Here is a 14,824-nt window from a genome sequence, read left to right as displayed (position 1 = left end):
TGGGGGTGGGGAGAAAGGCAAAGGCATCACAAAGCTTTGGGGTCTTTTCTGAATTTCCACTGAATAATATGGCTGAGGCAGAAAAAAAGCAGTCCCGAAGGACACATGCCCAGAGTCCTCTCCTCCCACCTCCCCAGCACAGGTGGAACAATCCCAGGTCCCTGGAGGGGCACCCTCATTCCCTCTGTTACTAGTGCTACCTATTTTGGGGTTCTTGACAACATATTTGGTTTTCAATTGAATTTTGTTTTAATGTTTAAAAACATTTTATTTTTCCTGTTTCAGTGAAAATTTGGCTATCAGCTCTGTCTCAAAAGAGGCCTCGTCAAAATTTAGCCCACAACTGGATCCACCTTAAACTGTAAAACCCAGGACAGTCTTTTTGGATTCCACTTCTGACAGGAACAAGAATCTACACCATTTTGGTAGAGAACGACACCTCTCTCCGGAAAGTGAGTGTCCCCTGCTGGTGCAAAGCAGCAACATACATGTGAAACTCAAAAGTATGGTGGACTTCTGTGGAAAAATGCTCAACCCAAATGTTAGAAAGACAATCTTTTTATAAACATCTCAATATTTTGCCCACGTATAAGAAAATGATGAAAATTTTTCCTACTTCCTAGGTTAATAAAACAACAAGAACATCTGAAATTAACAATCTAGAAAAAAACTATTTTGGATCTTTTTTCTTTAGTAAGTTTAAGAAGGTAAAAAATTTACATAAAGTGCTTATTTCACTGTCTTATGAACTTAATCCCTCTGTCACCTCAGCATTAATTTGAAGCCCAAAACAGAAGTGAAGGAGGGCAGGACCTTCTTTTCTAAAGAAGGAAATCGATTGTACCTGCTGCTAGTTTTGTCTCTTTAGGAAAGATTAGGGTTTTCCTTGTTGAGCCACAAAGTAAAATGGCCTAGTGAGCTCATCCAAAATTAATTATTTTCAGTAATGTCTACATAAAACACACGTGACCCTAGATTACTAGGAGCTGCAGATCTAGAGATGCTATAGACTATTGTTAAATGTAATGGCACAGTCGAGCAGATCCTGAGGATTAAAAAGCAGGGGCTGCCAAGATACACAGTGAGTTAAGACACAGGAACATAAGCGTATGAAGTTATCATATAGAGCTATGTGCCCTTGTTGGACTGTAGCTAATAGCCTGTCATCATGTATTATCCTGTTGTAAAGATCTTATATTCACCTATACTTTTAGATAAACTGAACTGAAACCCTGAAAATTCATTTTTTGTTGTTGTTGTTAAATTTGGTCTGAGTTTTTAAAAGAGCTTTTTCCAAATTATTCTGAGAAAAAGCATCCATTAATAAAAGTACACACAGGATGTGGTTCCATAGTGTAGTGCTTAGCACATCTGCTTTACACCCAGAAGGTCTTGGGTTTACACCCCAGTGGAGCCACTCACTGTCCATGGTCTATAGCCATGCCACCCTGACCAAGCCCGATGTCTGATCTCGGAAGCTAAGCAGGGTCAGGCCTGGTTAGTACTTGGATGGGAAACCACCTAGGAAGACCAGGTGCTGTAGCCATAAATAATAATAAAAAAAATTTTTTTTTAAGAAGTACACACACAGTTTCTGCTGGAGGCAAGAGAAGAAAGTTACTCAATTCAGTAGATTCTGACTTCTGACACACACCCAGCAGCCAAAGCATATCTGTAGTATATCCTACAATAAACGCTGGATCACTCTCATTTCATGTCTGAACCATTAAGGTCTTAAATCTATGCCAAATTTTACCAATAGAGAAGGCTATTACTATTGTGGGTAAAATGTCTTTGGAATATGCAAAGCATGTTGGTATGAAATCCCAGAGAAATAGTGAGCGTAACCTTGAGGTCTTTCCCTTTTCAAAAAGTCCAGTTGGTAGCAGGACATAAGCACTCCTGAGAAAGGCACAGGAGACAAGTTGGAATGAGGATGGGAGAAGGATGGAGAGGCTCATGGTACACAAGAGGCAAAGCTCAGATATCTCAAATTACAAAACAGAAAATCCCCAGCACCTTATACATCTGAGTAGAAGTAAGGGGTATATTTTACCTTCTTTTTCTTCTAGGTAATAAGGGGAGTTGGCTCTTAAACCTATACTTCAAAGTATGAGAGCACATGGGTCTATAAACACTATAAAAAACTTTGCTATGGATCTGATTAGAGCTAACAGTCAATTTGTGCTCAGGTGCCTTGTTCAGCTCTTTATCTAAAAACTGAGAAATGTTTTAGTGTTCCCCTCCTCAATTTTGAGGAACAATTAAAGATAGAGAACATATAAAATGGAGTCACTTTAACAAAACTGCTAAAACTATTAACATTATGAAAGTTGAGACATGAGGAAAAACTCTATTATTTTAACTAGCCTGGCAACTTAAATTTTTTGAACTTTCCAGTTCTGCATCAATGCCTGGATATACATCTACACACACACCAGACCTCCAGATAACCCTTTGATTAACTCCCTGAAGGACTCATGCATCCAGACCACCTGACACCCATTATCCAGATCACTGGATTTGACCAGACCTCTTGGCATCAATCATCCAGGCCACCTGACATCCGACTGATAACCATCCTGGAACAATCCTAAGGCTGAGAATGCAGGCAGGACTGGTAATTCTCAGGACTGTACCTTTTACTATATGAACTCTTAACTTTTCTTTCTCTTTTGGAATACTTCTGGGGTTTTGCCTCGCTGTGTTCCCAGTTTGCAATCTCTAAGACCCTTGAATAAATCTTTATAATTTACTCCTAGCCAAAGCCTCTTGACCCTTTTTGAGTTCGTTGAACAATATGCAAGGAACAAGAGGCCAGAACTAGAAAGAGTCAGTAGTCTCCATGTTCCTAGGGCTCTAACTCATAAATCTTAGTTCTAAGATGACAACAAGGCTTACAAATGCTGTCGCTGCCACCTAGAGGTGAAAGGAAGGAACAGCTCAACCAGCTAGAATCTGGTGAGGCAGCTCTCACCCTCGGATTCTGGCCAGAGGATGCATCAAAAAACTTGAGTGTATGAAATAATTAAAATGTCATTCTAAAATAACAGTTGTCAGAGTACAATAATATGTGTCAAAGTACCTATACTTATATAGGCAGACTTGTTTTGACCACTGTATTCCCCATCTTTAAAGTGCATTTTCTAAAATAGAGAAACACATCAACCATGCTTTTTATTTGTCGTGACTACTCACAGATGCAAACCACCTCCTAAGCTGCTATGTTCTGTAAGGCCACTATGCACAAAAGGAACTTCAGGACAAGCTAGTTAGTAAATACATGTAAGTTTTGTGGTGGAAAAGAACACATGCATAGCAAAGTTATATAGTTATTTTAAAGAATTTAAAGGATCTATGAAAACACTATCACTTGTAAAATTCTGTGGACATGGGAAACAAAAATTCAAATTATTATAACCTGAACTAAATTTTATAAGTAAGTCACATTACCATAAAACCTCAAGAGCACCTCAAGGAAAACAGAAAAATGTATGTACAACCACCTTAAAGTATATTACTTGGAGGTGGGAAAAACAAAAAAGCAGTTAATATCTCCTAAATACAAGAGGGCATGAAATAGCTCAGGCCTTCAGCTCTGGGGTCAGATCCATGAGATAAAACTGCTCCATGGCCAAGCAGTTAGGCGATCTCAGAAAAGTGACTTCAAGTTTCCTCAGCTCTCTAAGACTCAACTTCCTCAACTGCAAAAATGCATCAACTGTGATGAGGTGGTTGTAAGAATTAAAATAAATGTCTGATATATTACAGATAAATAAATGTAAGATGTTTTTATTCTTTCTAGATCGATTATGAAAAACAATGACAAACTGTCTTAATACCCTAAGGCCTGCATAACAACTGCCATTGCATGACAATACGATGTGGTCATGGATCCCTGTAGGGAGAGGAGTGTGTTTACACACACATGCTTATTTATATGTGTGGATATGCAAGTGAGACTGCAAAGTAATCGGAAGCCCATCGGGGTACACTATTCTCCAGAGTTGAATGTAACAGAAAGAAAAAGCATGATCTTAGTATGCTCTTTAATAGGTGCTCGCTAATAAACACCCCCCAACCCCCAAATGTCTCTTACCTAGCCAGTCCTTCTTCATAGAGATAGATGACAAGAGGGTCATAGGAAGTCACAAGCACATAGAGGCGCACATCAAACTTGAAATCTAGAAAAAAACAATTTGAATTCACAGAAAAAACTAAGTTCATTTGTTTTCTGTTACAAAATGAACAGGACAATGTAACAATGAAATATGAAAGAAAGGTCTCCCTCTCCCCACAAAATATGCACTGTCCACATACTACGCCTTCTGAGAATAATAATTATATGTTTCATACATATATATAAAATGAGAATTTATATATGTGTACTGTACAGTTTTCACATATTTTTATTATCATATAACCTATAAAGTCCTTTCTTTGTCATTATCTCATTTCATCTTCAAAATAATCCCATGAGACAGGTAATGAACCAGCCTCATCTCTGAAGCCTCATTTTCCAAGAATTTCACCTGAAATTGCTAAAGCCTTATTAGAGAAGACTATGAAAATGTTTTTAAAAACTTAGCAAGATCTAACCCAATCCAGCGAAGAGCCTAGTCACAACTCACCATCTATGAGCAGGGGGTTGTTAATGTAACGGGAGACCAGGATATTCTCTTCCAGGGAGATCTGGTTTGGCTATCGAGTAAAGAGAAAAAATGAAAGGACAGAAATGCAAAGGAACCCTAACCCACAATAAGGGAGCAAGGGAGCAAAGTTCTTAACCTTTTAGAGATGACCATGTGGAAAAATAAAACCAAAAAAAAGTTTCCTTCAAGCTACCCATATATATTCAATTGCCCATAAAACACACCACTTCCATAAACACTACAATATCCAATCACAATGGGGGGAAACAAAGTTACATAGCATCTCTCACATAATAAATGAAGCCTAAACAGCTTTAAAGATTTATATACATGATATTAAATCGTTATATGCCAAGAAAATAAAAGCTACTTAAAAAATAAATAAAAACTTGCTTTCTCCCAAATGTAGAGTATCATGAAAAATTTAAAATACCACCATTATTCTTACATGAAGGCTCTCAGTAAGCTGCTTAGAGAACTTACAGCTCTTTCCCCTGTGAAATGGGATGGACGTTTCACTGATTCACTCAATGGTACTTGCTATGCCACTGCGTGGAAAGACCAAACTAGATATTTTAAAGATTTTTTTCAATGAAAAAAGTATTGTTTTTACAATAAGTAATTACAATTAGTATTGGAAACTGTATAAGGCACAAGGGATACAGTGAAGAAGAAAACAGATACAATCTTGGCCCTCACTCTACTCTCAAAGAGTTTAAGAGTTAAGTAGAGGGACAGCAAAATACATAATCTAAAAGAACACAAAGCAGCATATCTCCAAGCGCAAGATGTGGGTTGCAAAGAGGAAGCGCAGACCAGTTAAGGGAGACCAGTCAGGGAAGGCTTGTCCTGGAAGAGCTGGTGAAGAAGTGCGTGCTGAAAGCTATCATCAGCTATCAAGAACGTGGTGGAAAAGAAAGGAGGCCATTATGGGGAGGCAGCATGCACAAAGCCCAGTAGAATGGACCGTGGGCAGATTCATTACCTTAGGGCTAAAAGAGTGAGCTGGGCAATAATGAAAGACGTGGTCAGACAATTAAGAAGGAGGGAACCCCACAGGCAAAGGAATCTGAACCTCCGGCAAGGGGAGTGTAGGTTGAACATGGTGGGAAGCAGGAAATTATTGTGAATTCTTGATTAAGTAAATAGTAAGATTAAAATATCTGGAATAGAACAACTCTATGTGAGATTAGTTTAAGACAGAGAAGTCAGCTGGAAGTTATCACAATACATTTAAGACAAAAGGACTCCAAAAAGTGGCTATCATAGAAATTGTGATAATAATAGCTACAGTAGCATAAACAGAAATAACTATTAACATTTTCAGCAAAAAATAATAATAAAATTTAATAAATGTGTTGAACATCTGCTATGCATTGTTCTAATTCTTCACAAGTATTATTTAGTTTAATTCTCAGTCAACTTCATAAAGTAGGTATACCACCATCCAAATCTTAAGAGATGGGGAAAGAGTCAGAGAGGGTTAGGAACCTGCTCAAAATCACACAGCTAGTAAGAGACAGAGCAGCATTTGAACCCAGTGTGCCTCAGAGGCTCAATTCTTAATATGTCACATCTTTCCCCCAAAGTTCTGAACTAAAAATAACTGTCCCCCAAATTCAAAAGTATGTCTTTATAATAATGTATTTGCTATCCCAAATACTATAGTTATCATAAAATAAGGATAATTTTGCAACTCATCTCATTATACACAACCATAATGAGCAATTCCAGAGTTGGGATATTGAGATTCCCCCTTACTTCTCACTGTTGCTATCCCAAACGTAGAGCACAGCTCTCACAACTCATCTCTATGCATCATATGGACAAGGACATCAGTACTGATTCATACTAAAGGACTCAGTCACCCGCGCCATTTCCTGACTCCCTTACATTTCTTGATCATTTTCTCACAAGTACTATCTCCATTCTGAGTCAGCTTAGTAAGACTGATGCAACTGCAGTACGAAGCAGCAAGCTGCAGTCTGTGCTCCAAGACTAAAATTAAAACAACTGCAGCTCTCTTCCTGCTAAGTAACATCTATAGGCTACAATGGATGTAGGACCACACAACCTTCCTCTGAACCAGAGAATACGCTGGTAATGGTCTTCACCCCATGACACATCGAAGGTCCATGGCCATTTCCTCTCCTTCCTTCTTCATCACTCACATTTGTCTTTTGAGTTATGCATAATATAATCCATACATTATTTAGGTAACTTAAATATTAGTTCCATGGTCTGTACCTCTCATTTTTATCGGAATTAGGAATTAAATTATAAGCTCATAAAAGAATATAGTTTCTTTGTAGGTAGTTATAGACTGATAAACTAATGAAAGTTTTTTGATATCATCAAGCCTGTTTCCTTTTCATTAATCTCCAATTAACTCATTTTAAATTATTTCAGTTCCAAACAGTACCCTCACATATGCTGCCTACAAGAGACTACAATAGCCGTATTTCATGAAAATGGAAACAAACAAAAGAAAACTAGGGTAGCAATACTTATACCAGACAGAACGGACTTTAAAACAAAGGCTATAACAAGAGACAAAGAGACAAGGAAGGAACTGCTAATCCCACTTCTGGGTATTTATCCCAAACCAACCCAAAACACTACTTCGAAAGGAACCTGAGTGTCCATCAATAGATGAATAGATAAGGAACAGGTGGCACAGGTATACAATGAAATATGACTCAGCCATAAAAAAAGAATGAAATCTTGCCATCTGCAACGTGGATGGTTCTAGAGGGTACTGTGCTGAGTGCAGTAAGTCAGACAGAGAAAGACAAATGCCATATGATTTCACTTACATGTGGAATCTGAAGAAAAAAATAAACAAACAAGACAGAAACAAACTCACAGATACGGAGAACATTTTGATGGTTACCAGATGTCAGGGGGGCTTGGGGAGGTCGGTGGGTAAAAAAGGGGAAGGGATTAAGTACACATTGGTAGCTACAAAATAGTTGTGGTAATGTAAAGCATGGCATAAAGAATATCGTTAATAATATACTAACTATGTATGGTGTCAGATGGGTACTAGATTTATCAAGGTGATCGCTTCACAAGTTATATAAATGTCTGTCTAACCATCACATTGTACACCTGAAACTAATATAATACTGTATGTCAATTGTAATTGAAAAATAAAACTTAGTAAAAAAAAGAAAAAAGAAAAGAAAAGAAAGAAAAAGAAATAATTGCAATTTAAGAAAATGATTTCAATTCCAAGTTCAAACTACCCTCCAAAGTATGCTAAGCAAGAATCTAAATTGTTGGGAAAGCTGGAAATACATCCATTTTTCAAACTGGACTAAGGCTCATGGTATCTGTTAAGTTATTACAAGGTAGAATGGTACAGTGGTTGAGACTGTGTGCTCTAGCATCAGCTGAATTACAATCCTGACTCTGCTACTTAATAAAGAAATAATAGTAATTACCTCTTAGGATTCTTATAAAGACTAAATAAGATTGTATTTGGAAGGCACAGTGGTAGGCACATATTAAACACTCAAGAAATATCAGTTGTTATTATTACTACTGCAATCTCAATAGTATCTACGTGGTCCTATTTACTAAGTTCCATAACTCAACAGCATCCATCACAGCATGCTACATGCCAATCTACTCAGAGCAGTGCACTGAATTATAATGAAGGTACTTAAGATTTGGGAGCTAGTCCTTATTCCTCGAAAAGTTGTAAGCAGTGGCAGTACCTGGCACATAGCAGGGTTCCCTGAGGACTTGTCGAACAATGAAAACACAGAAAGCACAATACAAAGCAGCAAGCTTATATATAAACAAAAAGAAATGAGAGCTGCACAGAATCATATTCACAAATATAGGAGTGAACAGTGACCTAAATACTCTCCTGGTACTTTAAAATCTCAGGGAAAATATTAATATCGTATTTACCATGGATAATGTGTGAGACAAGGATGACTAAATCTGACTTCTATAATCAAATTCATACTCTAATCAGAAAACACCAGATCCTTCCCCTCCTTGATTTGAATATAGTAAATTGGGAAAATATGGCTTTTAGTCACGGTTACTGAAGGAGCTGGATCAAACACAGCTCTGTTCCTTTATGATGTATTTCTAGAGTTAAAGAGCACATTATTAAGAAACTATCAGCCAGTCAGCCAAGATGCTTCCATTTGTAGGAGCTCACACTTCTCTTCAGTATTACATAAAAGGACTGCTTTTTCTATCCTTTATCCTGTTCTCGTAATGGTAAAAGTTGCTATTTGCAGATAGTTTCCAAGAGGTTATGACTATTACTGGGAATGTTTCATAAGAGGCCCTCTCACTCCAGCAGGAAGACAGGGAAAGATGTTTTCAATTGGCCCTAACACCTTATTCCACTCCCCCCACAACATCCCTCACCCACCCACATTAGTGTTAGTTCTGCTCACAGACCCTCCACCTAAGCACTCCCTCCCCCTCCCCCTCAAATCTAAAAGGAAAGCAGGCAGCAGCCTCGGAAAGAGTTACTTCATCCAGTTGGCTAATGGGTCACATATTCCATGGGAAAGGATCCAGGTATGGAAAGAGGGAATGGTTAGGCCTTGTGTATAAGGAGAGAGAGAAGAGTATTAACTACATGGTTTGTAGGTCTGGGTAAAAGGTGATAAAACTCGTTTTAGAGTGAAATGGGAATACTTTCCCATTATGTGCACATGTTGCCAGCTCCCCTGGTGCCTGCTGGCATCTTCCCAGGCTTCTGTCTGGCACTTCCACCAAGTACCTCAAAGAATCAGACTCATTCCAAAGCTTCTCTGAAGGGGAGGGGGACAAAGGGTCCAGCCAAGCACTTTGATCTTTGCAGGGGGTCTCCAGGGATTCAGCCCATGGAGAGGTAGGAGGGAGAAGGAAAGCCTGCCAAAAAACGCATTCTCTAAAGACTTGTCACCCCTTTTATGAGACTCAGCATCTAGGGAAGAGTCAGGGCACAGGGTTCTCAGCCCCACCAAGGAAAGTTTAACTTTTCTATTCTTTATGATGTTGGTTTTAAACTAACAAATCACTAGGGCATAAGAGCATTCCAAAAGAAAAAAGTTCCAGATGAGCTGGGAATAGATCCTATTCTTTTTGACTCATGTCTAAGAAAATAAAAAGCAAACTTGTATCGCAGTTCTTTCAATAGTTATTCCATTTGGCAGCTAAAACCCAAACCCAAACTAGTGCCGTCTAAGAGATTCAAACAACACTGGAGTTCCTGGCATGGAGAAGAAGAAAAAGCTGTCGGACAGGAGTCTTCATGCCAAGGTCAGAACAGAGACAAGAAGAGAGAGATCCAAGGCATGTGACCAGGGCCTTCTGTCACAAGAGACCCAGGGTAATAGGCCTCCAGAGTGACCCAGGGCCAGGTAACATGACTTGTAGCCTGGGCCTGGAGCTGTAGTAGTTGCTGTATCAAATCAGATTCTATATGTCTTCAGCACAAAAAGTCTGGCCATCAGTATTTATAACACAGTTTTTAGTGCAGACTGAATTGAAGAACTTTCCAATATGAAAGACCCCTCAGGAAGTCAGTACATAGGAAATAGTTCAGACCACATGAAAAGAGAATAGGGGGATTTAAGATGGAGTGCTGACCACACACACAACATATCTACCTCCTCCTCTTCCCTTCCAGAGTCCCACTGGAACAAAAGAGATTTTTAAAAGAATGAAATAATAACAAGGCTAGAGAGCAGTTAAAGGAGCCAATGACACACCAAAAGTTTAAGGAAATCCTTTAAGATACAAAGCAGATGGGATCAGGTTGAGAAAACGGAACGGAGGAAGTCCCAGCCCAGAATATCTGAGGTGAGAGTGATCTTCCCAAGGAGGCCCCTGAGAAGTTCCAAGCTGGTAGTGAACAAACATGAGGAGCAGGAATGGGTCGAGGACAAGAATCAGATAAGCAATTAACACAGCATTTGCAACAGTGAGACCAGTGGACCTTCAACATCCAAAGCTCTGCCCTTGGGATAAAGCCTAACAATGACACTCTGAGAAGTACATCTTGTGTGAGTGCAGGAATCTGAAAGAAGAGTGGAACCTGAGGCCGTTCTATCCTACAACAGACATAAAGGAGAAAAGAGAGGAAAGGTAGCACCACCCAAACGAGAAATCACCAAAATCTTCCTCCATCTTCATGATAAGCCTACCCGATCTTGCCAAGGAGGAAGGAAGAAGCATGCGCCTCACCCACCTCCAGCTAACATGTAGCCTGACAGTCAACATGCTTCGCCCTGGCACAAAACTCACAAGACAGCCTTCTGCCCAGGGGGAAGCGCTAAGGAACCAGTACTATACAACGGGAGGAGAAACCCCGGCCAGCTGTCTCTATCTACTTCAATCGGTCTAGTTCTTTGTTCATAAATATGACTTGATACACCTAAGCTTGCCGACATTGAGAAAATCCAACAGCAAGGAAAAAGACTATCCCAAGAAAATTTACCACGCAAAAGAGAACTTTAAAAAACTTTCAATCAGTATATTCAGAAAGACCAGAAGGTAAATAGCATCCATCAAGTAACAACAGGTTATTTCAAATAAATAAATAAATAGAGAGAGAGATAGATAGATAGATAGATAGATAAAATAAAGCAAGCAAGCAAATCAGAAAATAAAAGTTTCTATAAACTATGATAGCCAATATAGAAATACAATAGATGGAATGAATAATAAAATGGATAGAGCTCAAATTAGTCACCAAGAAGATAAGTATAGGGGAAAATAGAATTTAAAATGAGAGAAAAGTTGACAAGAAGACCCACAATGCCTCAAAAAAGAAGTTCTAGATGTAGAAATGAAGACCAAAAAAATGGATAATTTTCCTTGAACTAAAGAAAAACAGTAGTTTCATACTGAAAAGGCCGACCGAATGTCCAGGAAGGATGAAATAGTGGAATGAAAGACCCAGGCTAAAATACTGGTTAAATTTCAGAATTCCAATGCTATAAAGTTTCTACTGAGTTTAAATTTTTTACTCAACTTAATAGATAAAGCAGAGAAACTGAACCATAGTGACTGAAGAGAATGTAAATATTATAAACCATTAATATATAAAAATAATAAAAAGTTATCAAACTCATGAGATAGAATGTGGAAGGGAAGGAGAGTAGGAGGTGATGAGTATAATAAATATCAAACTGGGAATTAACACAGTGCAAAACTGAGAAAAGAAGAAACAGATTATCAATTATATTAGGTTACTAACTACTGTTACAAGTCTAGGGAGTGAGACTGGGGTTGGGATTTTATTTTATCGATTCTGTATATGTATTCAACTTTAAAACAACTTTTAATAAGGATTTTGCGAAGACCCAGGATACTGATGACTTTTGAAAAAAGAAGAGGGTGCAGAAGGTGAAGAGCAGAGGAGGGAGGGAAGAAAGTAGGAAGGAGCAGCAAGGATGCCATACCAAATTTAGGTTAATTTCCTGGATGACCTTGCAAGCAGGAACCCACAGTTCTGCTCACAATAAAAACTAAATGTAAATGCTACTGATTAACGCTTAAGAATTAACATGACAGGATGCTGAAAGCAGAAAGGGTACCTCTTCTCTGCTGACACCAAGGTACCTCTTCTCTGCCTGCCCTGCAAATGTGATCAAGTAGTTAAACTGTTCAGCCATAGAGTAACTGCTGCCATGAAAGGAGGTTACTGCCAGTAAACAACTCATAGCCACCCTCAACTCACACTTCTGGATGCAGATTTCAGAAGGGACCACCGGCTCTTAGGGAAAAGGGACCATATTAGGAGCTGGGACAAAGAGCGAAGTGGGGAAGAAAAGGAGAGAGGTTGCCATGTGCTGAATACTTACATTGTTGATCAGGTAGACACCCCGCCCCCTAGAAGAGGCCACTGGTTTTACTATCCAAGGTCCCCGATCCTTTGAATATGAATCTGCTCAAAATAGAGGGAGATAAAAAGGGGGAGAGAGAAACAGAGAGAAAGAAGGAACGTGAGTTTATCAACTTAAATTTCAACAATGGTTAACTACTCTCAAGTTCCCAAAGAATCTTCCAAATTTCTAAGTGGAACGGCTTAAGTAACCTGTCTTTTTGGACTAGGCTTAAAAATTAAAACAAAAACAGAGACAGGGGCCAAAAGAGAGAGGGAGAGAGAGAGGGAGGAAAAAGGAGGAAGAGAGGGGAAAAAAAGAGGGAGGGGGAGAGAAGTAGGAGGCAGCAAAATTACAGCAAACACTACATAATACACTTCTTCCACCATTTCCCTCTTGAAAGAAAGGATGAAAACAAAAGGCGGCAAACATCAGGATGTTAGTCCATTACTGTCCCCAACAACCTCCATGAACCTTTGAGATTCTCACCTGCATTAACTAAAGGACCTCTAGACACTCACACTGCGGACACTGACAACAATCGAACGCCATAGCTCCTAATATGGTTACTTTCCTTTAACAATTTCTCTGAGCTTATAAGAAAAAAATCACCTAATATCAAACAATGTGCAAATGGAGAGGAATAACAATAATTTACAGGTGAGTAAAAGGTGTCCTCTACTCTTGTTCCTTTCGCAAGTTCAGGTTTATACCTGTTAGACACCTTGGGGTCATGGAAAGAGAAACAACCATACTACACTCCCAGGACTTGCAGGTGGCTCTGCCTTCCAAGGAAAGAAGGTCAGAGGACACCAGAGAGAAGGAGGAACAAAGGGGTCTCCCTCTGATATGAGCCGAATTGTTTTTCAAGGCCTACCAACAGGCACTTGCTGTAGTCAGGGCCACAAAACATTTCACCAGGAGGAAACAAAGCTCTCCTTGTCCACTCCCCATCGTCCTCCTCTCCTTCTGCCCTCAACGCAACCTAACAGACAGGAAACACAGAACATGGCACACAGAATTTAACTCCAAAAGCCATTTCACTTCTAGGAATGTACCCTCTAGTTCTGTTCACACGTGTGAAATGTTATTTGTACAAGATCGTGTCATAATATCAAAAGACGTCCATTATATTGCACCCATGTGAGAAGCCAGCAAACCATTTTTTTGTAGAAACCCAAGTAATAAATAGTTTAGAATTTGCAGGCCAAGTTCAGTTGCTGAGGATGAGCACTCTGAGTCAAGCACTTACTACAGAATTCCGCATACTCAGCTGGCAGCAGGAAGGTCTGAGGGAGGATGTGAAAAGCCTTGAATCCATGGGTATGCTGCATTCGAATGATGTTTTTGTACAGTCGGTCCTTCCGAGTTAGTTCATATGACCTAAAAAGCATAAAAGTATTTCCATTTCAGTAAACTCTGACTAAGGTTTTCCAGTGTCGCCACATTCTAAAGAGTTCAGAGTTCACAGTTTTAGAGTAGTTACCAAAGATAGCAGTAAATCCCAGATTTATTACTTTATCAACCCCAAAGGAGTATTAATCATTTTCAAAGAACAAATTTTTTTGTCAGATTTATTCACCAAGGTATAATCTATGTACAAGAAAATTTGTCCTTTTTAGTGTATAAATTCTATGAGTTTGAACAAATACATACAGTTATGTAACCACCACCATAATCACAATATAGAACAGTTTCAACACCCCAACAAGTTATTTCAAGTCCTTTGTGGTCAACCCTTCCAATCACCTTCAGGCCCTGGCAAACATAACATTCATCTGTTTTCTGTCCTCATAGTTTTTCCTTTCCCAGAAAGTTAAATAAAGTCCTATGATATGTATCCCTTTGAGACTGGCTTTTCACTCAATTTCACAATTGAGATTTATCCTTGTTGTTGCAAGTGTCGGTATTTCATTCCTTTTTACAGCTCAGTAGTAGTCCACTGTTTGGGTGTACTGCAGCTTGTTTATCCCTTCACCAGATGAAGAATATATAAGCTGTCTCCAGTTTTTAAAGGTTATGAATAAAGTCACTATAAGCATTTGTATACAGGTTTTTAGATGAACATAAGTTTTTATAGGTTTTTGTGTAAATGTACACTGTCGTTTCTCTAGCAGTGGAATTGCAGGGTTTAATAAGATTGTTTAGTAAGTAGTATTAGTTATCTAATGCTGCCTAATAAATTATCCCTAACACAGCAGCTTAAAATAATACACATTTTCTGTCTCACACAGTCTCTGTCAGTCAGGAATGTGCAAGTGGCAGGTAGTTCTATCTTGGGGTTTCTCGTGAGGCTACAGTCAAGATGTTGGCCACGGCTCCAGT

The 14,824-nt window shown here is 38.9% G+C and overlaps 1 protein-coding gene and 1 pseudogene across 20 annotated transcripts in view; one reads left to right on the top strand and one right to left on the bottom strand.

The window, feature by feature from the left end:
* Positions 1–14,824, bottom strand: part of TTLL5 (tubulin tyrosine ligase like 5) — a 215,592-nt gene that overhangs the window by 184,198 nt on the left and 16,570 nt on the right. For 19 of the 20 annotated variants that reach the window (XM_036238716.1, XM_016122545.2, XM_016122550.2 and 16 more), the window contains 4 exons: positions 13,752–13,882; positions 12,479–12,561; positions 4,632–4,701; positions 4,100–4,184 (listed from right to left, as the gene is read on the bottom strand). In XM_036238716.1, the coding sequence (XP_036094609.1) occupies positions 4,100–4,184; positions 4,632–4,701; positions 12,479–12,561; positions 13,752–13,882 (369 nt within the window). Of the gene's footprint in view, positions 1–4,099; positions 4,185–4,631; positions 4,702–12,478; positions 12,562–13,751; positions 13,883–14,824 lie in introns of those variants that run through there. The other variant, XM_016122559.2, reaches the window with a different exon arrangement.
* On the top strand, positions 1,431–1,546 carry LOC118600587 (annotated as a pseudogene).

Source organism: Rousettus aegyptiacus, unplaced genomic scaffold (genome assembly GCF_014176215.1).
Source record: "Rousettus aegyptiacus isolate mRouAeg1 unplaced genomic scaffold, mRouAeg1.p scaffold_m13_p_3, whole genome shotgun sequence".
NCBI lineage: Eukaryota > Metazoa > Chordata > Mammalia > Chiroptera > Pteropodidae > Rousettus > Rousettus aegyptiacus.
Note: the sequence above shows the minus strand (reverse complement) of the source record. Positions and strands in the feature narration are given on the sequence as shown.